This window comes from Carassius auratus, chromosome 33, assembly GCF_003368295.1.
Source record: "Carassius auratus strain Wakin chromosome 33, ASM336829v1, whole genome shotgun sequence".
Classification (NCBI taxonomy): Eukaryota; Metazoa; Chordata; class Actinopteri; order Cypriniformes; family Cyprinidae; genus Carassius; species Carassius auratus.
The window spans coordinates 2,386,780-2,411,624 of record NC_039275.1 but is presented as its reverse complement, the minus strand read 5'-3'; the positions used below and the strand labels follow the sequence as shown (position 1 = coordinate 2,411,624).

The 24,845-nt window shown below is 35.1% G+C and overlaps 2 protein-coding genes across 4 annotated transcripts in view; both read right to left on the bottom strand.

Annotated features, from left to right (window-relative positions):
• LOC113052708 (uncharacterized) overlaps positions 1-20,027 on the bottom strand; it is a 34,688-nt gene extending 14,661 nt beyond the window's left edge. For 2 of the 3 annotated variants that reach the window (XM_026217118.1, XM_026217120.1), the window contains exons 1-3: positions 19,568-20,027; positions 9,689-9,783; positions 7,336-7,542 (exon numbers count right to left, since the gene is read on the bottom strand). In XM_026217118.1, the coding sequence (XP_026072903.1) occupies positions 7,336-7,542; positions 9,689-9,749 (268 nt within the window). In that variant the 5' untranslated portion in view covers positions 9,750-9,783; positions 19,568-20,027. The remainder of the gene's footprint in view (positions 1-7,335; positions 7,543-9,688; positions 9,784-19,567) is intronic. The other variant, XM_026217119.1, reaches the window with a different exon arrangement.
• Positions 20,028-21,047: 1,020 nt separating this feature from the next.
• On the bottom strand, positions 21,048-24,047 carry LOC113052707 (transmembrane protein 230-like). The gene is made up of 4 exons (XM_026217117.1): positions 23,870-24,047; positions 23,568-23,669; positions 22,692-22,817; positions 21,048-21,500 (listed from the first exon to the last, which is right to left on the bottom strand). The coding sequence occupies exons 2-4, from the start codon at positions 23,646-23,648 to the stop codon at positions 21,360-21,362; spliced, it is 348 nt and encodes a 115-aa protein (XP_026072902.1). The 5' UTR covers positions 23,649-23,669; positions 23,870-24,047; the 3' UTR covers positions 21,048-21,359.
• Between the last annotated feature and the right edge of the window lie 798 nt (positions 24,048-24,845).

Below are 24,845 nucleotides of genomic sequence, written 5' to 3'. Positions count from 1 at the left end.
GGTTGATTTTATTTTAAGTAACAAAAAATGTTTTACCGTTTTAGTTTTAGTTATAATATAATAACTATAATAAGCTATAATAACTCTGATTTAAAAAAAAATGTTTAATCATGAATATTTATTATGATTTTTTATATTATTAATAATTACTGATGTCATTATTAAATTACATAAATATTAACATTTGAAATATTAACAACATTTTTAAATGATAAACAAATAACATTAATACATTTAAATGAACAATTTAATATTTAAAATAAAATATAAATAGTGTCAAATTAACATTTTAAATATTACATCATATTTAAATAAAACATATTATTATATAGATTATCTATATATCATAATATTAGATAAAAACTATAAAATATATAAAAAATAAATAGAAAATTAAATAGATAATAATAAAATAAAATAATGAAATAAAATGTATAACTGGCGAATTATTTTCTAAAACGTGTTTACTTTTGAATGTCTGTAAATAGAGGAAATTGCTGTTTGCTTTCACAGTGTATTTATAACATCTATCACCAGCCAAACTGTGAACCTTTTGGTGGCATCCTGAGATTATCACTGTCCCCATCTGGCCATCCCCTAAAAAAGTGCTCACTGCGGGTGGCCTCTTCCGCTGTCCGGCTGTGGAAAGCAAACACGGAGCGTTCAGTTTAGTTTAGCCTACTCTATCTGTCCCGTTTTGTCTTGTTCATGCTGATCTTTTCCATCCCTCTCTGCTAAATTGAAGGGATAACCTCTCTATTGTCTGTGGCCAACGGAAAGCCCTGCGACCCTCGCCGTCACGTTCAGTCTGAATGTGTCACAAAAAAACACATGGCTCCTATGGAGAACCACAGATTGTGTTGAGAAAGGCATTGAACTTGTTTTTTTTGTGTGAGTTGGTGGATGACAGGGCCCTGCTGCATTATGGGATGTGTTTAGATTTGAATACAATCACACGTCTAGATTTAGGGGGTGAACGGATCCCCTGCCCTATCAGCTTCTAACCCCCTTTTGCTGCCCCCCCTTCAGCCACTATAATCTCTCGAAGCCTCTATGAATAGCTCTTTGTCGTGGGATAGATTACAGTTAACGCTGTCCTTGTTGGTCTCCGTCTGGCAGGCTTTAGCCCTCATCCCACAGATCCGACTGAGGTACAGACACAGGGGCTAATGCTTGTGCCCCGAAGGCACAGATCGATAGAGCAAACATTGTACTGCCACCTGTTTCAACCAGCCATTGCTAAACGACCAGCACGGATTATTGGGAAACCCTTTAAATGGCTCTAGATGTCAGTTAGTAACATATAATGCAGATTCAGAGCTTTGGAATGTCTTAATGTGCATGTGCTAGTAAATGATTGGCTAGAGAAAAATCCATGTAAAAGTTCAAACAAAAGTGTCTCAGGTGCAAACATATGTTTTTTTTCATTATTTTTTAAGACTCTTTTTCTCACTAAGGTTGCATTTATTTGATTAGCATTACTGTAATTTATTTTAAAATCGTTATTATTCCAGTGAGTCAAAGCCGAGTTTTCAGCATCATTCCTCCAGTCTTCAGTGTCACATGAACTTCAGAAATCATGAAAATATACTGCTCACATTTCATTTCTGACTGAAAAAAGTGGCGCTGGAAACCATGATGTATTTGTTTCAGGATTCTTTGATAAACAGAAAGCATTTGAAATATAAATCTTTTGTAACATCATAAATGTCTTTCATGTCGTTTTTGATCAATTCAACACATCCTTTCTGAATTTGGACACCAGCAGCCAAAATTACTGACCCCAAACTTTTGAATAGTAGTGTACATTGTATATGATATTATGATTAGTAAAAAAAAAAACTTAATATGTAATTCAAAAGAATCAAAAGATATTACAAACAGGCTTTGGCCTAGCAATGCATAGCAATTTATGACTCCAGCCAATAAATTTTTCTATGATTAGCTTTAGTTAATAGTTTTATTCTGTATTTTTAATGCATGATGTCCACCTCCGGTTACCCGTTTGTAGTTTCAGGAGTTAAAAGCATGTATAAAATCTCCCAGTGGAGGAGAAGCCAAGCATGGTGATCCCAATACCACAGACCCGCGGCGTAAAATTGGTCTGATCTGGTTTCTTGATGCCCCAGATTAAACCCATGTCTTTGTTTGATGCAGTTCTTCTTCTTCTTGGACTCTGGGAACATGATATCCCTAGTTTCTTTGCTCTTTTTTTTGCAGGAAGACTACACCTGTTCAGTCGGAGCAGAAAGACAGGTTTCAGGGTAAACTCAAAGTCTTCAGTCTACATTTTTTTTACCATTGTTTCATGCTGCTGATTAAACACTTGAAGTTACCTAGACTTAAGTTGAGGAATGTAAGAAATGCGAAACCAAAACCAGTGTAAACCAAAGGTCAAGCAAAGGTAACGCGACTTTGCCTTTGAATAGATCTGGTGATGAAAGAGTTAATCGGTGAATAGCTGATGAGTTGGGGGAGGAGATGTGCTGAATGAGGAGACTGCATGTCGTGTTTAGATACGGGGAATGAAACTGCTTTTGATTTGAAGATTTATATGAGATTTAGAGTCAGGGATAATTTAATGCAAAATCAAAACATTGTTGAAACATTATGACAACATTATTGCATGATTAAATTCCCTGTCATGGAAACATTGACTGATTCTTCTCACGTGCCTCGACTAAATCAGACGGGGATGGGAAAAGAGCTAAAATAAAACCAGGATGGTCTTCCTTCACTCCATGAGGCTTTTGTGGGCAGTGTGCCACAGCTGTCAGCATGTGGCCTTCCCAGCCCATCTGAGCCAAACCCAGACCTGATCAAAGTGGTCTAACCACCCAAGAATGCAATTAGCTCCCACGCTAATCTGAAATTCAGTGTATATCTTATCCGCCGTTTGGAAACTTCAACATGGCCCTTCTTGGCTTGGATTTGGTGTCAGCGGCAATGGATGCGATGTACAAAGACACTGACTAAGGCCCCGTCCACACGGAGACGCGTTTCTGTGAATACGCACAAATTTTTTATCGGATAGGCGTTTCGTCCACACGGATCCGACGTTTTCGAAAGGTGAAACCGCTATTTTTTGAAACCGGGTCCCAGAGTGGATAAATTTGAAAACGCCGTCTTTGCGTTTTCGTCTGGACGGCTAATCCGTGATCTGAAACGATGACGTCATCAGCCCACGTCTCCCACCTCTGCGTCACGTAACAGCAACAAAAACACGAACAAACACTGAACGATTGTCTTTTTATTAACTAACATTAACACTGATTAATAAATGTATTGTTCCATGTTCGTTTGTGTACCACGCGCAAGGTTTATGAGCATAGTCCAAGTCTTCTTCTCTGTTTTTAGTGTATCTCTGTGGCAGAATTACAACGCCACATACTGGTCTGGCATGTATACTACATCATTTTGCGGTTTCGTGTGGACGTGGATATTTCTTGAGACGAGGAAAAAAAAGATCGGATTGGGGTAAGCTCCGTCTCTGTGTGGACGGGGCCTAAAGTACAAATAAAATGTCTGACTGAAGGCGCGGTCACACTAGACTTTAAACGTGCGAAAATATTTCGGACGCCGCTGCGAATATGGGTTGGGAGCAAGATACCCTAAGCAATAAAAAATTATAAAACGTCCTCATTAAAATGTATCATCTGTTCCTGTTTCCTGTTGACATACAGCTTCTTTTATATATATATATATATATATATTTTATATAAAATAGGACGCTGCTCTACAGCTAAAGTTATATAGCGCTTCCTTCATTTTTGAATTTCTGTACAGAGAGGTCATGCAGTGACGTATCGATCTTCTACTGGTTCCACATCTTCACGTGATGCGAATTCGCAGGTCAGAGTTCACCAAACTTGAACTTTGGAATGCAGCGAAATGCGAAATTTTTCGCATAAGCTTGCGTTTCCGGTCTGATGCATTCGCATGCGTATGAATGGAAGTCAATGGAGAGAAAAGTGCAGTGTGACTGCCCCATGACACGATAGAGAAGAAATTATTGAATATTGAATAAAAAAAATTTGTTTTCTTATGTGCAACAATAGTATTCAATTATGTATGGTCAGAAAGCTCTCAGATTTCATCAAATATATCTTAATTTGTGTTCTGAAGATGAACGGAGGTCTTACAGGTTTGGAACAACATAAGGGTTAGTAATTAATGACAGAATATTTTCATTTTTGGGTGAATTATCCCTTTAAGGGACTTTAAATATTTTAAAAACCCTAAAGTGGCATTATGATGTAAGTTAATGATAATAAATGATGTTAATTGTTTGTGAAACTTTCTGAGCAAAAAATGTTTCTACAATATTTTTTCCAGTGTAGTTCTGATAAAAGCATGATCCATTTGATTCATTTTGTAGCTCTATTTGAAAATGTGAGCAGGTCAGGTTTTATCTTGTCGTTCCTGTCGTGGTGTGAGGTTTAGCGGTGCGGTCTGGGAACGTTACTTCCTTCAGTCTTTAATTTGAGAGGGGAAGTACATCAGATTCAAAACCGTAAGAGGCTTCATCTGTTGCCAGACATAGGAGTAAAATGAAACACAGATGCAGCTTAGAGAGAGAGAGAGAGAGAGAAATGAAGAGGCGATTTCTTCCTTTCACTGACCTTATTTCTTATTCATGATTTGTCAATGTTTGTTTTATCAGGAAGTCTGCTTTTTTCCACAATTTCTTCTTTTGCCCAGATCTTTCTGTAACCCGTGACTCACCACAGAACAAATCTTAAGTGATTTTGCATTGGTTTCCTCCAGGGTGCTGACAGACACCACAGTATCAGGTCAAGACACAGAGGGGCTCATCTGAGAAACACATGCACACCACAGCCCATTGGGAAAACATGGACATTTCCATTTGGTCTCCAATCAAAACCTGTTCAAGTGAAACAAACGTGGACCACACCAGAGCTGATGTCAATGAGACCTGAGGGCTGCTCTTACAAAAAGACCGTAGTTGTACTTTGGTGAAAGCATGGTACAAAGATGCTATCAGATAAATAAGCCTCAATATTTATCCGAACACTTGGAGAACATGGTATTTTAAAGAAGAGACTTGATAATGTTTATTGTGACCCATAATAACAATAAACAATAAGCAGATAATAACTAACAATAATAACTAATCATTATACTACATCAAGAAAATATAGAACATTAAGAAACTTAAGATAATAATAAAATGTTTTAGTTAAAAATAGAAATTTTATTGTTTTTATATATTTAAACTATTTAAAGAATGACAAAATATTTAGATATAGTTATAATAATCTATATAAAATTATGAAAATGATTAATTATAAAGTATATATATATATATATATATATATATATATATATGTGTGTGTGTGTGTGTGTGTGTGTGTGTATATATATATATATATATATATATAAGAAATTCTAATATTACAATTAAAGGACAAATAATAGAATTCTACAATAGAATTCTACATTATATTATATAAAATAATATTAATCATAATAAAAATAATAAGATTTTTATTATGTTATTATATAAAATATAATAATGAGAATCATATTTTGAATAAGATTCATGCACACACAAGTAAGAGGAATAATCAATAATACAATAGATATAAAAGTGTGGAAAATATTGATCAAACCCATTATCTGTCCATCTCTACATCAAAAGATAAAATTGTGTATGTCCAAAAAAAAAAAAAAAAAAAGAGACAAATATGGATTTTTTAAATTATTACAAGAGACTGGGAGTGAAGTCACTTAATGTATTTTGCATGCTGACACAATGATGTGATAGTGACCTTTATAAATCTATTATTCCCACACCTTCTGTTCGTTCTTTATGCAGTCCTGCTGAAAAACTATTTTCTCTCTTACTGGGTCAAACCCACTGGATCCGTGCAGAGACACGCGGCCCGCTGCAGTTTAACCCCAGTGCTCTTAATCCAGGGTCCCACTCAATACCCACGACCCCCATGGGCCATAACGTCTGCGCACCCCTCCTCCCCATCCGCCCCCTCTCTATCTGCATTCATTACTGCCTGTGCCCCTTCTCTCTTCTCCCGTCAGCATCTCCACTAAACACAAACGCTACATGATTACAGGGCTCTTGTTTGGGTGGGTCATTTGGGGATATTCGTTTAACAACACAATGCCCCTCCCCCTTCAATAAATTCCAGAGCACGGCCCCTCCCTCATCTGCACCGGGGCAAACGGCTGTATTTACACCACAAGCACCTCTCTGGAAACAAGTAAGCACTCAAACAGCATTGAAAGTTGTTTTAAGGAAACTCTTGGTGAATTGCCCGGGAAATCAGCCTTTTGCAGGCCGTGTGTCGGCATCTTTTGGAGAAACAACAACAGGAACTATCGGGGGCTACTGAGTGGATGAAGTATATGGCCTCTTTGGGTCTAAACAAGTGATTGTAAAACTCAGGACTGCATTTAAAGCACCCTACGGTCTCCCTTAACAATAGCAATAAACCTTTAGACAGCTTTCAGCAACCCAAGCGTTAAAAATCCAGCTGCATCTGAGAAGATTTTTCAGCAAGTGCCTCATATATAAAACTATACAATTCATGTAAATCTGAAATTTTGTCGTCAATCTTTCAGTCTAATGTTTTTTTTTTGTAATTCTTAAATCTCCAAAGATATACATATATATATATGTATACATATGTATACACATGTATAGTCTTAATAATAAACGTCAAAAATAAAATTGTACTATTAACAGCAAGATTATTTTCAATAATATTAATTAGTATGATAATAATAATTACTATTATTATTATTATTATTACTGAGTTGATGAAGTCTAAAGAAGTCTAACCAAGACATATTATTACTATTTTATTATTATTAATAATAGTAGTAGTAGTAGCACTACTATTTGATTAAATTCATTATTACTATTACATATTCATATTGTCATAGTCATACAAAATAAAAATTAATTTTCCAATATTGAAGCTTTTTTTATAACATTATAATTCATATATTTTATTTGTGAGATAAAGTGCTATTTGACATTAGTGTAATGTAATTATAAACATAAAAAAAAAAATTAAATGTATGCATTTAGCAGATGCTTTTATCCAAAGCGACTTACAATGTATTCAGGCTATACATTTTTACCTATCATGTGTTCCCGGGGAATCGAACCCACAACCTTGCGCTTGACAGTGCAATGCTCTACCAATTGAGCTACAGGAACGCTACGATACATTACATTACATTAGCACATACAATTCAAAGCACATAAAAGTCTAAAAGCTACACCAGTTCCTCTGTGTCTCCTGCAGGACTAATGGGAAACTGATTTCTGTCTGCGGTGACGCTCACCTCTGTAGTTTGGATGCACTCGTGGGGTGTAGTTGCCGAATTTGATGAGGATGGGGACGTTGTACCCCAGCCGGACCCACTCCACCACATGCAAGGGAAACAGATTGGGAGTGGTGTCCCCTTCTGATGGAGGTGTCAGACTGCAGCCCAGCTCAGCAAAACCCCCGACTCTTCCCCGGACCACCGTCTCAGCGCTCAGAGAAAGTCCTGAGGAACACAAGCATCCACATGTCATCTGGAAAAACTGATTGGACTCTTCCTTGCTGGAAAGACCATCATAAACCAGCATGCATTTCCAAGCTTCCATGCTCTAGATTAAGAAATGTTTAAGGCAGGTCTATGCTTATTTATGTAGTTGTGTGCTGATTCATGTGCTGGTCTAGACCGATTTATTCTGGTTTCAGATGTATTTATGCATGATAGCCCTGGTTGGGCTGTTCCAGACTAATCTATGTCGGGTTAGAGCGACTTCAGATGGATATATACTTGTCTAGACTTTTTTATGCATGTAAGTAGTGGTTTTGAGCTGCTTCAGACTAATAAATGCTGGTTTGCAGTGGTTTTTAGCTTTTCCAGACTGATTTATTCTGGTTTAGACCTGGTCCAGATACATTTCTGGTTAGTTCTGGTCTAGACTGATTTATGCTGGTTGTTTCAAAAGATTATATTACTGTAGTTTAGAGCTAGTCCAGATGGATGTATGCAGGTTAGTGCTGGTCTAGGCTGTTTTACGCTTGTCAGTGATGGTTTAGATATGTCCAAGCAAATTTATCCTGGTTTAGAATTGGTCCAGATGGATTTCTGCTGGTTATTGCTGGTCTAGTTGAGTTGATCAAGATGTATTTTTTTTGATTTAGTTTTGTATAAGATGGATTTCTGCTGGTTATTGCTGACCTAGACTTTTTTCAGCATGGAGAGATGTGCTAGTCATGTGACAAGGCACTTATTTTGACAAAGTAATGCAATTTAGAAGGTTAATTCATTTAGTTCTCAAAATAGTCATCAGAAGAACTATACATCACGAGGAACAGATAACAAACACCCTGCATGAGTTCTGTTCGCACTCACAGTGTGTAGATCAAATTCACAGGGTGTAAAAGACCAATATTTGTCAATGGAGGCAAGTACTTCCTTTACACTGTGTACTTAATGATACAACCAGCAGTTCTGATGTCCTGGAGAAAGTAAAAGAGGAATGATAGGATACATACAGGAACGAGAGCCAGAGGAGAATGTGAGATGGAAAATGAGAGTGTGACTGAGAAAAACAAGACACAAAAGAGAAATAGGAGGGTGATGTCACAAAAACACACACTAAATGGGGGCGCATGCAAATCCTGATTAAGAGGGGTAGGGTGCCAAAGAGATGACATGCATGTAAATTAACATAGAGCATGTTAATATGATGGAGGCCTCAGTCTGTGACACTTTCTCTTTCAGCAGTCCTCAACAGGACAGACAAAAGGAGCCTCGTCAGGGTCAATCAAAAAAAAAAAAAGGATGTTGTTACACACACACAAAAAAAAAAATTATATATATATATATATATATATATATATATATATATATATATATATATAAACATTTTTATGGGTAAATTAAACATTTCAAGGTTAAATTATTTTAAAATATTATTTATATAATATATTATACAATATATATTTTTATTCATATATATACAATTTTATATTGTATAATATATTATATAAATAATATTTTAAAATAATTTACCCTTAAAATATAAATAAATATATATATTGTATAATATATTATATATATAATATTTTAAAATAATTTTTCAGAAGAAAATAAATGACAAAATCTAATTTGTATTACCTTAATTCAGTAATAAATGATCTTGTTCATTAAACTTAAATACAACTATTATATATATTTTTCAATTTACAGAAAAGAGAATGAGTTTAATGTTTGTGAGATTCCAGACTAAGCGGAGTCAGTCTGTAGACTCTCAAACTCACAAGTTTCAAACCCATCGGGGCAGTTTTGCACCTCTTGTGCCATAGCGGCCCCATGCACCTCATCTAGTCTGCGATTAAAGGGTAATCTCTCAAAAGTGATGCCCGCTGACAGAACCACAACCCCCCCGTACCGAGACCCCCTGAGGTGCACACATGGCCAGCCTCCCCCAAGACTCACACCCCGTGGCTCGAGAGAAGGGAAATCTAAATCCCAGACCGATCTAAATCTGGATTTGCTGATTTCATTTTTTACAGGAAGGATTTGATCCCTTTTCCCCCAAATGTTTGGGGTCTTTGCTCCTTAATACCATCTTAAATATCACAAATGCTCTCGCTTGTATAGATTGTGTAGCATAAGCCACAGAAATACTTACGCAGTAAAGAGAGGGCGGCCGCGACGGTGACATTCAGAAGCCAGAGTTTCTTCTGTACCATGGTAAACACTCATATACCATCACACACACCCCACCTGAAACACAGAGACACACACATAAGTCAGTTCTGAGGACTCTCGGTCTAAGATAAGACAACATGAGGAATATTTCCCGGCTCAGAGTGTTATGTTCTTTACAGACGTAATCCATTACACCCATCTCACGTTATCATTTAATACTTGCACATTTCCTTATTAGAAAAATATTGAGACTTTAAACAATATGTCTAGGTCATATTTCACCACAATCATGAAAAAGAACGATTTATTCACAAATCAGATAACTCTGGCCTGCATCATGTTTGCTGAATGAAATCCAATTCGTGTTGCAAATTTTGGGGTGCTGATTGCAATAATAATGCCTCCAAAAGCATTCTCCCAAAATATGGTGCATTTCGTAACACTTTTGATTTTGACAAACATATTTAAGGTAAAGAAGTCTTGTATGATCTCTTAATTACAGAAAAACTGTACAAAGGCCTGCTTCGTGTCTTCCTTTGAGTCAGGTTACCAACTTGACTTCAGCTGAAATACACATGAATGATATTATTTTATGCCTAATTTTAATTATTTAATTTTAATTAATTTCTCCTCTGCAGAAACATTTGACTGCCTTTGTTGTTTTGGTAAGTGTAATGAAACATAAATAAATAAAAATATATTTTTTTATTTTCTGTAATTTTTATTAGCGTTTCAAAATGTGTATATAAACTTTTACTTCCGTTTAAGTTTTAGTTATAAAGTCAAGTTTTAGTTATTAGTCAAGTTAAACAAATGAAAATGAGAAATGCTGCAAACAGCTAAAGATAAAATGCATTTTAAATATACTTTTTATTATATTATATATAAATCACATGTATAAATGCATTTTTTCATTCATGTTTATTTTATTTAAAGAAATGCATTTTTTTAAATGTTTTTATTTTAGTTTTAGTTAACTATAATGACCTTGATCTTAACTTCCCATGATTGGTTGACCTGCTCCTTCTCTATTGAAAATGTGAGTGCTGTTTGTCCATGCAAAACAATTATCCACATTAATGCAATACTTCATGGTGCATGAGCAATAGAAATTAATAAATAAATAAATACAAAGAAAACAAGAAAATCATGATTTTTTTATTTAAAAAAAAAAAATTTGTGCATGAGAAATAGTAATTGTGTTTTTTTTTTTTTTTTTTAAGCTAAAAACATTTTACCTACTAAAATACAGTGGTTCAACATCAGGAAACCTCCCTGTTATCTCAAACATCACCCGACAGTGACCCAGAAAGTGAACACACCCCGCAGTTTACAATAACTCTCCGCTCTGTTTAATATTTCTCTCCAGTATTGTGGAGGAGTTTCCCAACAAAGTGCCTGGAAATGAAAGCAGAAGTTGTTTAATACAGCGCTGGCAAGCATCCACTCGTATGATTGAGCACCTGAGAGCAGCAAAATCCCCCCAGCAACCCATCTCCCACCATTCAAAGCCACTAATACCAGCTTATTACTTTAAGTTAATTAAAGCCCGAGTTGGAGGGGGAGGATATTTTTAGAAGCCATGCGCAAAGCATCCGAACGCATTTTGCTTGGTTTGTCTTTCTGCACAAATCTATGAAAGAGAACGCAACAAAAATCAGAAGTACATAATGGTAAAGGTACCAGATATCGTGGTTACATTCGCTCTGGCACATCAAACAAGTCAAATTTCGCCAGGGGACTATAAATCTCATTTTCATTCTTTCCAGCCCAAATCACAAGACAGAGTTCCACAACACAATGGAAAGAAATTGGCTGAACAACCGCAGGTATGAAATAAACCATACACTTCTGCTGTTTCCACATCAACATCCTCCACTTGGAAAATGCCTTTGGTGTCAAGAAAAAATATCCTTTTCAAAAAAGCAAGTGTATATTGTGTTACTACCAAAATATTCTTTCCTATCATACGGTAACAACAGTACTTATTAACATAATTGGTGTAGGAAATACTGCATAAGTGAAGTCATACTGTAAATAAACGGTTTGAAAATGACTAGCAAAAATTGTTTAGTTTATACAAGGCACAGCTTTGCTAAAGTTGTATGAACACACTTAAATCTTCTTCACACTGAACAGTTCACTGAAAGTTTTTCTGGGGACCAAAAATGGTTCTTCTATGACATTAGATGCAAAAAAACCTCTTTGAATCCTTCATTTTTAAGAGATCCAAAAGTCACAATCCCATGGGTAGAGTCATATCAGCTGAGGTTATAATGCCTCTGTTCTGGAGTCAGTGCTTTATTTGAAGACGCCTTTAGAGGTGCCAGATGAGGGCTGGGCATTGTGTGCCTCTGCGTGGAGTCTCTTACCAGTCAAGCTGTTCAACAAGGCCTCCTTGTGAAAGTGTCTTTCAGAGAGAGGAGTGCAAGCAGTGAAAGACAGACGGAGAGCAAAGCTTTCTGCCCTACGAGACTCCAGGTGTGTCTGACTCCAGCCAAAAGTACTAAACTACGCAACAAAAGTCAAGAATCTGTGCTCTGTGGTGAGACTGGGGGTATTTATTTAACAATAAATAATTTAAACACCCATTATAGTTGACCACCACGACATTAATAATAATAATCAGAAATGTTTCTTGAGCAGCAATGATTTCTGAAGGATCATGTGACTCTGAAGACTGGAGTAATGATGCTGAAAATTCTGCTTTAATCGCAGAAATACATTTTATTAAAAAATATGTTCATATATAAAACAGTTATTTCAAACTCTAACAACATTTGACTGATTTTACTGTTTTTTTGATCAAATGAATGCAAGTTCTTTTAAAACCGCCCCAAACTTTAGAATATCCATCAGCCATCTTTTGTAACATAGATGTCATACTGTCACTTTTGATCACTTTACTGCATCCTCACTGAATAAAAGCAATAATATCTTTAAAAATAAATAAATCCAAATGATAAACCAACCGATACACTCTGATCTGAGTGACATGCACACACCCCATGAACTCAACCTTATGACATCTTCAAGAGGTGAAGCCCCCAAAACAGATGTTTAAGATAGTGAAGATATGCTCTAGACTGTCCCAAGGCATGATGGGACATGCTCTGCAAACCGTCTGATCTTTGATCCTGGTCTTGACTGGCATAGACGCTTAAAAAAATGTCTTCAGCACACCATCCAAAGCCAAAACAACTACATTGCCACTTGAAGTTTCGTTGAGACATGCTAAGACATGCACCATCTGTTATTGACCTAAGTGTGTCCACTGGGATGGCTTTAGCTGATAACAGACAATCTAGTTGGCACACGTTTCAGGCTGATCTGCTTTGATAGTTCACAGACTCAATTGAATAAATGAATCAAGTAATATGCAAGTGATACAGTTAGAAGCCATTAATATATCTCCATGCAATATAAATATACCACTGATGTTTCATTTCACATGCTGGTAAGAGCTCTATGATCTACTTCTTTGACGTGATCAATCTGCCATGTCTTCAGTTTAATTACCAGTAACACAGGAGATGTAAGTACTCCAGTTCAAGCTGTTTGCTGGGCAACTTGCCACTTCCATCGCATTAGGAGCAATGTGTTCAAGTTATTCTCACCACAAGGTACTCTGACGAAGGTGTTTGTGGCGGGTGTATATTTCTGCAGGTGATGCAGGTTAAGAGTATTAAAGGGTCAACATGTCATCAGAAAGCAGAAGTTTGAATCTACTTCTCAGGAATCAAATGTCAAATGAGGTGGTTTACTCATCCGATGAGGATAACACCTGTTCAGTACACAGGTGCATTAAGAAGCACACATGCACCTCCAGCTAAAGCTTATAGTGTTGAAATATTAAAATGTTTCCTTTACAACAACCTGAAATAGGTGGAAGTTTGAAGCACTAAAAGTAGTAACAGAAATAAAGCTTAAATTGAAATAAAAATAAATCAAATCTATTTAGAAAAAAATGACAAAAGCATAACAAATCAGATTATTACAAATGAAAATGATAATCAAAATATATTAATGTTATGCAAATAATTCTAACAGATTAAAAGCAGTGCATATTAAAAAAAAAAATTCTGAGATGAAGTAACAGAATATAGTGTAATCCTTTAATTGCACTTTAATATTGTGTTGTTTCATTTATTTATTTACTTTTTTTTTCTAAACTGTCTTTCTAATAATTTTAAAATCAGATGTTTATTAATTGTTATTTACTTTTTCTCCTTTTTCTCATACGCAAGTGCCACATAAACAAACTGTTTTCAATTTTGTTTATTAAAAAAAGAGGTTCTTTCTGAAAGCTTCTGCGTGGGAATCATGCAAACGTCACTGAGACCCATGTGAAAGCAGCTCCCGTGAGCTCTGGAGTACAGGCAGATGAAAGGTACATCAGTGGACACCTGCTCTTTGCTGCAGTGAACAGCGTGGACAGTGCGCCACAGACACAGCCTGATTAGCAGCTGTATTATGCTGAAGCTAATCCAGGATGATCCACAGGGCTCCAGCACAGGCCAAGCTGAATGACCCAGGTCAGAGGAAGAGCAGTAAGCCAGCAGTCATCCTGTGGCATTATGATGGCACCTCTAGGGGTGGGTGACTGTTGATGGTGGAAATATCCCATGCCATGGGATTTAACACGTTTCATTTCATTTAAATCAACAATAAATGAAACTAGTGATAGACTGACGTGATTTTTCAATAGATGAAGCAAGAGAGAAATATGGCCAATACTGCATGTCTCCAATCTAAGGAGACACACATGAAAAGCCGACCATAAATCAACAAATATAAGACCCAAAATAAATCCCATACAGACTTAGCTTACATTGAAAGAGGGACTATACTTTTAATGTAGGCGAGCAAGTAACCACCTAACAACCATGCAAAATACCCTAGCAACACTTTAGCAAGCCCCAAACAAATCTCATGCAGGCAACTTTTCAATGGGTAACAGTGCTGTTTTATTACTATTTATTATTAATACTATTGCAGCAGCTCATTTATTACAATTTGGAATATTACTATTTTTTTAGTAATTTTGTTATGTGGTTTTGTACTTTTTATTGGTTTCATTTAGTTGTATTATTAGTTCTGTTTACTTTTCATTTATTTTTATTTCAGTTTGAGCAGTTTTTGAGCATTACTTCAGCTTAGTTTGTTTCTATAACTTTTGCAACACTTCGATTTTCTTAAAATTTTCATTCAATTTCATCTAATAGCTATATATTTTCTTCATTTCAGTGAATAAGTAGTACAATGTTCATTTTCAATTTTTTTTATTTACATTTTTTTTAATTTCAGCTTTATTTCAATTAAGAATTTATATAGCTTTAGTTTTAGCTGACAATAACACATATGTAAACCAAATATATTTTCTTCAGAACATAACATTTACTCAGAAATCACTATAAAATGTATTAAAAAGTAGACTTTGCAATACCGCTGATAATTTCAAAATGGCATACATTGGAGTTTCTCTCGAATTATATGACTTCCTTTAGGCCACAATATCAGGCTCCATTGAGATTCCTGCTTTCATAAACACCACTTTCTCATCAGTTAATAAGGGCTCATTAGATCATTTTCCCATTTGTACAACATTTCTCACATTAGCAGTCCTTAGGGAAGGTTCATCCTGCACTGTACTCCCAATGAGATACTCATATACCACTTATTATTATCACAGAAACCAGACCGAACAGCAATGATGATGTCCACATGTGCAGACCAGCCGATGGCAGTGAAGCACAACATCTGGGATCACAGGAAATCTTAAGTAGCATCTTAGCAAAAACCTGGCTCAAAATAAGTCAGGAAATATCACTTGATGACACGATGTGTCTATAAACACCCATAGGAGCCCTGCTGCCAAATACTGCTCAAGTGGCTTTGATTTCTCTCCAGTGCAGATCACTGATGCTAAAATGCATTGAAACTACCACCACCCAGCTAGATCTGTGAGGTAAAACCTTTAAACTTGGTCTTGTGACTTTGCCATGCATGAACAAGACATGATTTGTATTACCCTGAGCCCATATACAATAACTCCATTTATAGATTGCATAAGCACTAACAAACATAATCTCCTTCAAATTCATGATTTAGCTTTTAGCTCCAAATGCATGGTCTGATAAAGTACAAACTAAAAGTAAACTAATTAAAGTTCAATTATTATGAAGACATCTTGATGTAAAGCATGCATGGGGCGGCAGTGGCTCAGTGGTTCATGTAGGTTGTCTACAAACCGAAAGGTTGGTGGTTCGATCCCCGGCTCCACCTGACCAAGTGCCGAGGTGTCCTTGAGCAAGACACCTAACCCCAGGTGCTCCCGACGAGCTGGATGGCGCCTTGTATGGCAGACACCGCCGTCGGTGTGTGAATGTGTGTGTGAATGGGTGAATGTGAGGCAAATTGTAAAGCGCTTTGGATGGCCATGTGGTCTGTTGAAAGCGCTATATAAATGCAGTCCATTGACCATTGACCATGCATCATGCAAGTTTAGAAAACATACTGCTGATGAAAATATTAAAGAAATATGGAAGCTTGTTTCCAAGACTGAATAAAAGACAAATAGGTAACTGTGACTTTTTAATCAGTTTTTTCTTGCAAATGCGAGTTTACATATTTTTTTCTCAGATTTGTGAGATATAAACTTTCAATTGTAAGAAAATGTCAAAACTGATTTTTTTTTTTTCTTCAGAACTGGATTTTATTACTCTCAATTGCAAGTTTATATCTCACATTTCTGAGAAAAGTCAGGATTGTGAGATAAAAAGTCACAAATGTTAGAAAGAAAACTCAGTTACACTTTTTTTTATTTTACTTTTCTTTTTATCCCATGGCAGAAATGGGCTTCTATAAAGAATTAACACTGCAAGATTAACACTGAAAAAAATTAATTCAGAAAGAAAAGACAAAGAAAGAGTGAAAGTAACAAACATTGATAAGCAGACTAAATTTAAAGGACATATTCATTGTAAAATTCGAAAACTATGAGCTAGAAAATCTAAAAGGAATACATTATGTAATGCAATCATATAGTAGTGTTTGGCCGTTAATCTTGGTTTCGATGCACTTGTTAAAATTGATTGAATGTTACTTTGTGGTTGCAAGGTTGTTGCCCAAGTCCCTAAGTATGAGCCACAGCAATAGAAGATCTATAATAAAAATCCCATTCATTTTCTCCATAAGGGAATTGATTTTAAATGTTATAAACCATCAAGGACAGAATCACTATAAGATATGAGATTACTACTCGCTTTTGTCGAAGCCATAAACCCGCACTTTTTTGAGTACCGGTAATTCTTTTCAATAATTGTGTTTAACAGCAGGACTCCTGGTGAAAAACTACATTACCCATGATTCTGCTGAGAAATATCAACCAATCAGTGAATAGGACAAGAAATTTGTGCCACCCACATCCATAATACACACTGAACTGAGGTAATGAAATTATGCAATCTCCCAAAAATCCTCAATAAGGCTTTTTTAATATGCTAAGTCCTCTATTCATAACGTTGCTTTTTACCATATTTTTATCCATCTTGTCTGAATCAGGAGATCAGAAATATGCACAGATAAAACACTGTTTACAGGTAAACAGTACATGTAACAGTAACAGTCCCAGATCTAAACAGATAGGTTGAGATATATAACAAATATAACACATGTGACTTTTTCTACTGGATAAAGCATTATTTGGATTTAAACCAGGAAACGATGGTTTGAAGTAAAAACGTCTTAATCTTAGATTTGTTTCTTACAACCAAGCAACCTTTCACTTCTAAACACATTAACTGATGGACTGGAGTGCTGTGGATTACTTTTGTGTATTACTATGATGTTTTTATCAGCTGTTTGGACTCTCATTCTGACGGCACCCATTCACTGCAGAGCATCCATTGATGAGCAAGTGATGGAATGCTACATTTCACCAAATATTTTTTAATGAAGAAACAAACTCATCTAAATCTTGGATGCCCTTTTTTGGGGGTTGGGGGGGGGGGGGGTGTTCCCTATAGGAAAAATACTTCCATAAGAAAGATGATGAAAAAGTAGCAGCACAATGTTGCACTCCATAGTGATAATTGTTATTATCTCGAGAAGCAGGTGGTTTGCTGCACTAGCACTGATTAATGGGAGCAAGTCAGACAGAAAGAGAACAATAAAATGCTTAAAGGTATCAAGATAACCATGATGACATTTGTTATCACTGTGACCTTTGCTCTTCCAGCAGCTGTGTGTATCATCACAACACTATGTCTAATGTGGGTAAATAATATCTGCTTAAACAGTGTAAAGCATGAGATCACGAGCAGAAGGTGAGTCGGTTCAGCTCATGACGTGTGACCCTCACCGCTCACTCTAGTTCAGGTTAAGATGTGCATTTGGTCATTGTTAGGCAAGACCCAGTGACCAAAGTATACCACAAACTAATCCAAGCGCAACTGGTTAAACAGCTTTAGTTAGCTTCTGCTAGTATATTTGGCAAACAGTAACTTTAACAATATTTATATTCACACAGCTCAGGTTCGTTTCTCTCTCTGAAATACAGCTCTCTTATCTTTTGACACACATATGGCCAATCAAGTGTAGAAACCGTGACAAAACATGATAAGATTGCAATCAAGGTCATTAAAGCATGTCCAATGCATCAATATTAGACTAGAAGGCCACACAGCTCAAATACATACAGGTGTTAAATAATACAGTATATAGGTTATATGAGGTAATGGTGTATAAATGCTAAATGCTGAACAAAATATCAGCCAACATCACAATATGCTTCAAATAATAATAGGGTTAAAATAAAAACAAAGCATGAAATAAAGTGTAACTTTAATTCAAATACTAAAAACATTTAACATTAACTTTTACACACACAGTATATGCACACATACATATTCATATTATATATACACACTCTAACATATATATATGTGTAACATATATATATATATATATATATATATATATATATATATATATATATATATATATATATATATATATTAGTATGCATCTCTGTATGTTTATACTAAATATTTATTTTACTAATTCAGAGATTTGTATTTTTCAGGTGAAACCAGAAGTTTGCTTAATAAATGAATAAATAAAAATAACTAGACACATATTTTTAGATATAAAATATATATAATACATGTACATTTATATTAAATACAATTTTTGAATATATTGTATTTGTTTTAGATGTTGACAACCACATAAAACCAAGAGTTCAATAAATAGATATCTTAAATAAAAACAAACAATATTGTTGATATTACATATATAATACATTGATATTAAATATATATATATATAATACAGATTATAGTTTTGATGTTTTAGATGTTGACAACCAGTGAAACCAAGAGCCTAATAAATAAATAAATAAGACACGTTTTTAGATATTAGAACTACCTTTCACCCTAATAATTTATCTTTACTTCTATAAATATTTACACAGTATTCTATATTTATTCTGTATAAGCCACTTAAAAAGCCAAAGTACCCTTTTAAATGTTGTAGTATTACTACTAATAGCATACAATAAAATAACAAAAAAATTATTTGTCCAATGCAGTAGATATAAAGTACTCTGAATGTGCCCAGTAGTGAACAGGGCTGATATCCAGCATGTCCAGCTCTGGTCAGAGACTGTGTGCTGGTCATTGTTCTCATGAGAAGCACTGGACCTCACGTGCACCCCAGAAAACACACTTTTAAACAGAAATAAAGCCATGTAGAACAAAACACGCAACTGAACAGCATCTTCAGATGTTGCATGCAAAACGCGCAACAGACATCATGATTCAAAGAGAAGACTTGAACATATGAATGTGTCTCTTACCTGTTAGAGGCTTGACTCGTGATAACATGAAGGTGTCACTTCATCGATGGCTTTAAGGTATTTCATCCACTTAAAAAAAGATACAAGATATATCCCCCTCAAAAACACTTAAACTATTCTTAAAAGTACTTTAGAAATCGCTTGAAAGGTTTAATAACAAACCCGGAGCCCGATTAGTCAATGCTACTGTGCGTCCAGCGTCTCTTTAAAACTTCCCGTGCTCTGACGGTCAGAACGGCAGGTTTGATCCCAGCGCGGAAACCGTGCGTCCCGTGGGTTTGTTCGCACGTGAAAACCTGTCGACTGCGTTAAACTGTGCCATTCAGACAAGTCTGTTTGACGTCCATTCAGATCCTGCTCCAGACTGAGGGGAAGGTACAGATTCCCGCGTCTCTTCACTCGCTCAGACTCAGTCCAGAGGAGACTGTGAGGTTACACACACGACTGCCTCGCGTTACAAACACCGACAGTGTGAAACACGACGAACACACACACACACACACACACACACACTCTCTCTCTCTCTCTCTCTCCCTCTCCTCATTGTAAGAGGAAAAAAGTTTTGCCATTGGTTTTGGAACACAATAAAAAATATATTGTTTTTGGAAAACAACAACAATAATTATAATTATAATTATAATTATAATTACACGCTATGTAAAAAATAATAATAATAAATCACTTTTGTAATGAAATTTGATGTGTAAACCAAAATTCAACGTACTTCAAAAGTAATCAAAATGATTATTTTTGCAACAGTGTAATGTTTTTGTTTATTGTAATATTGGAATTACAGCAGATTTTTACGAACCAATTTCAATTATTGTACATAAGTGATTTGGACATAACATAATAATTAGACTTCAATTATATATATATATATATATATATATATATATATATATATATATATATATATAGTATTTGATTCATTTTATATTCACATATATGTGCGTGTGTGAATATATATATATAGAGAGAGAGAGAGAGAGAGAGAGAGAGAGAGAGAGAGAGAGCGAGCATTGCTGTTAATTTTGAGAGCAAGTTCGTTCCACACGGGGGCGCAAGTTGAGCATCAAAAACTAGTTTTATGATCAGGGTTCCCCTTCTTTCCTAATTTACTTAAGATTACAACTACCTTAGAGCCTTTCTGAGTGCAATCATGATAACCGTCAGTCTTCATTTTGAAAACAAGTTCTTTATTTATAAAGCATTCTCTCTAATGGCAAAAAAATCACATCAATGAAAATAATCAGTTGCATGACATCAAAGATCAAAACTTTGCAATGGTGCTTCATTCACATCATACACAAATGCATTTCAGTTTAAAATGACACACTTTGGTTTTTAATTTCAAAAACGGATTTAAACTAATATTATGTGTTCCACAAAAAAAAAAAAAATAAGAGAAATCACATAATTCATGATAGATTTAAATTAAACCCTAGTGCAATCCATCAAATGAGCTGTAAAATAAAAAACAGCATGTGGCATGTTTTGAGTAGTGTTTCTTGCCTCAGGCTTTGCTTGCTGCAACAACTTGTAAGTCAGTACAGCATACTAACATAACTGAACTGAGATCTGTTTGCATTACAAATAATGGCATTAAATTCATGATAAATGTATTTTCCTTACATGAAACCTAAGTAATCATACTAGTTCATGAATTCAAATTTCTTTGAAATGTAAAAAAATGAGTCTTTCAAGTCATTTTGACGTGGCAGACATCAGCGATGGTGCATTTCTGTTAAACCAGGTTCAAAGTGCTGTCAGATCATCCCATCCCCGCCGCTCAGTCATCAAAATCAGGGATGTCATCATAGGAATAACCGCGGTAACCCTTGAAGGCGTAACAGGCGATGCGCAGGTGGTAAAACCCCGGAAGAAAGACTAGGATTCCAATAATCAGGACTGGGATGCTGCGATCATGGTGCTGTGAGGGACAGAAACACAGAGATGTTGACTGCAAGAGCTCGCCGGGTCAAACGTGTGCGCTGGTCATTAATAACCGTCAGAAATATCTGTTTTCTGAGGACCTCAAAGTCTGTCGTCTACTGATCAATCTATAAAGCGTTTTGTATTTTCATTTTCTGCACAAATACACATTTTCTGTGACCTATTTCAGACCATTTCTTAATGCATCAATTGATTAATTTTAATGTTTTTTTTTTTTGTGCACAATTACGAAAAAAAAAATCACATGAATTCCAACCTGACTATTCAAACCGTTCAAAAACGTAACTAAATAAATAGGCTAAATAAATAAATACATTTGTGTTCATGTGGCCCTTTGAATATGACAAATTTCTGAGTATTTTTGCATTAATTCTTTGTAATTTTAATAAATTCTTTATTGTGCGCAAATATGAAATATGTCAAGTTGAAAAACAAAAATCACAAATTCCAACCTGGCTGTAAAAAAAAAAAAAGAAAAAAAAAAAAAAATCACTGATATCAGTGACATTTAAAAAATGTCACAAAAAAAAAAAATGTGTGTGTGTGTGTGTGTGTATTATATATATATATATATATATATATATATATATATATATATTCATGTATTTGTATTTAAGCACTAACAGCGTGTCAATAAGAACAAATTCTCCTGCTGTGTAAATGTAGTAGGAAAATAATAAATACTGCAAGACTGAATGAAAATGTTTGCCTGGTTCGTTCGGCTGTTTTTGTTTTTAGGAGGAAGCTCTGTTCTGGATTTCTGTGATCTAGCGCACTGATCAAGCGTCACGAGCTGGACTAGGTGAAGAAACAGGGCAGGCCGCAGGTGGAGGGGTTTCATAAGTGCTCCGTTTCTAAATCTGAACATCTTGGTGGAGGATTAACCTCCACATCAGGTGCTGCACAGCAGAGATGTAGAGTAATCTCATCACATCCTCCACACGTTCAATGCAGGATGCTAAACTGACTGACTGAATATGATGGTAATGCATTCAGACTAGAGGAACTGTCCTTCTCACATTTTGACCAAAGAAATCAAATTAATGCACACTATACAAATGCATGAGGAACGTGTCTAGAAATCTGAATGAGAAGCTAATAATGGAATAATCTGGAAGGCAGTGCATGAAAGCAAAGCATGGAGCTGTAATATAATAATTGCACTCACATCATTAACTTCAAAGTATCCTGCTAACAGGAGGGATCCGACGATGATCAGAACGGAGCCGATGAGGAAGAGAACTGTTGCCAGGGCGATCGCTTTATAAGGGACTTTGGGAGGACTTTTCTTAAACTGAGAAGAGAAAGAACATCATGCATTCATGCAGAATTTCTGTCTAAAGAACTAAATGGGTTTTGATTACTGCAAAACATTAGCAAATGCACTGAAAGATGAATTTCTGTGTTTATTTCTGTGTTGTATTATGATTTGTGAGATATTTTATATTTATAAACAGGTCAAAGACGCAACATCGCATTTTGGTTTGCACATTAAATTCTATTTACAAAAGTGATTTTATACACAGAAAGCATGTTAAATGCAAGTAAAGGGTGTACTTTTATCTTTCAAATATTTTTTGTGAAAATAGAATGTCAAGATATCTGAGAAATAATGTAACATCATTGATACATTTATGCAAAAATGAAACAACATATTTATTTATTCTGACCTGTACTTACGTTTTATATATATATATATATATATATATATATATATATATATATATATATATATATATAATCATCTATATAATATGTCATCTAATGATTCTTGTTGTAAATATGCCTGAAAATATTTTTTTGTTACATTAACTATTGTTACACAAAAAGACATTTTAGTGAGTGTCTTCTGAAAGTCGTAGGAAAAATATATCATGAGTTATTCTTTTTTGTTCAGATAAAAATACAATTAAACGGCACACATTTTGAGGTAAAGGAGGAAAAATAAATCTTTTTAAAACCCCTTCTCACCCATAACTTCAAAGTTAAAGTGAGCAACACTGATTCATGCTTTTAAGAGCGTTAAAAGCCTTTTAATTCTCACCTGGAGATCAATATATCCATCATCATCCCTGGCTAGTTTGGAGTATCTGACCTCACTGTTTAAAGTGTTTCTAGCTGGCATCTTCTCTTCAGGTTCTTCAGTCTGATTCAAAAGCACAATCATTGAACACTTCATCATAAACACACGAATGAAACAATATTTAATCATGGTGATGTTATCTTTTAATGAACTACTATATCAGTTCGAACATTCAATAATAGCAATGCAGTATTGCATGTGGAACACATATTAAAATGTTTAATTGTCAATATAAACATCATGAACTTGTTTAAATTGCTTACCTTGAACTTGAAACTGCAGCCTCAGAATAGTCTGACGACGATTTTCCTGAAGGACAAGTCACAATAAGAACAGGTTTTTAACGCAGTTAAGTAATTTTAAGCTGGTATTTATTAAAAACGTCATTATGGGTCAGCTTGTGACAGTCGCACATTAGATTCTGTTTATAAACCTGGTGCTTCCGGGAGTGAAAGCACGCATGCGCATGAACACGGTGACGACAGAAAACCGCACGAGGGAGCTGCACCATTGAAAACATTTCCTTCTAAGCTCCCTATAAAACTTTCTAAATTCCACGAACAGGCACTGTTGGCATGGAAACTTTGCTTCGTCCACAATTTTTCCCCACATAAAGTAAAGCTATGGAATAATGAAACTATTCTTGCAAAGAACAAGTCAATTTTTTTTAATAATTGGCATGAAAAGGGAATTGATTATCTTTGTGATTTGTTAGACCCACAAGGGGATTTTTATTCTTATAATGATTTCATGTCTAAACATAATTTCCCTGTCATTCATAAGGAATTTCTTACAATGGTAAAAGCTATACCAAATGGTCTTGTTCATCTAATGAAATGTCATTTATCATTTGAAGAGATTGTAAAGAGTGAACAGAAATTTCTGATTGAAGACAAGAGTATTTACGACCCAAAATGTAGTAATAAAATTATAAGAAATGTGTTTCAGTCAAGAAAACGAATTACCCCGAGGGGGAAATTTTTTGGAATTCTCTGATAGAAAATATTAATTGGAAAAAAGCATGGCTCTTGCCTTACAAATTTTGTATCCCCAACAAGGTGAAAGAACTACACTTAAGAATTTTGCATAATATATATCCCACTAATGAAATCACATCTAAATTTGGTAATGTTAATTTGAAATGTAATTTCTGTAAAAGCAATACTGAGTCAATTGATCATCTTTTCTTTAATTGTTCCCTTGTTAATCAATTTTGGATGGAATTGTCAAAATTCCTTG

Coding starts and splice junctions, on each gene's coding strand:
- LOC113052707 (XM_026217117.1), bottom strand. CDS start 23,648: ATGCCAGCTAGAAACACTTTAAACAGTGAGGTCAGATACTCCAAACTA. Junction 22,818..23,567: donor ATGGATATATTGATCTCCAG/GTGAGAATTAAA, acceptor TTCTCTTCTCAG/TTTAAGAAAAGTCCTCCCAA. Junction 21,501..22,691: donor GATACTTTGAAGTTAATGAT/GTGAGTGCAATT, acceptor TGTCCCTCACAG/CACCATGATCGCAGCATCCC.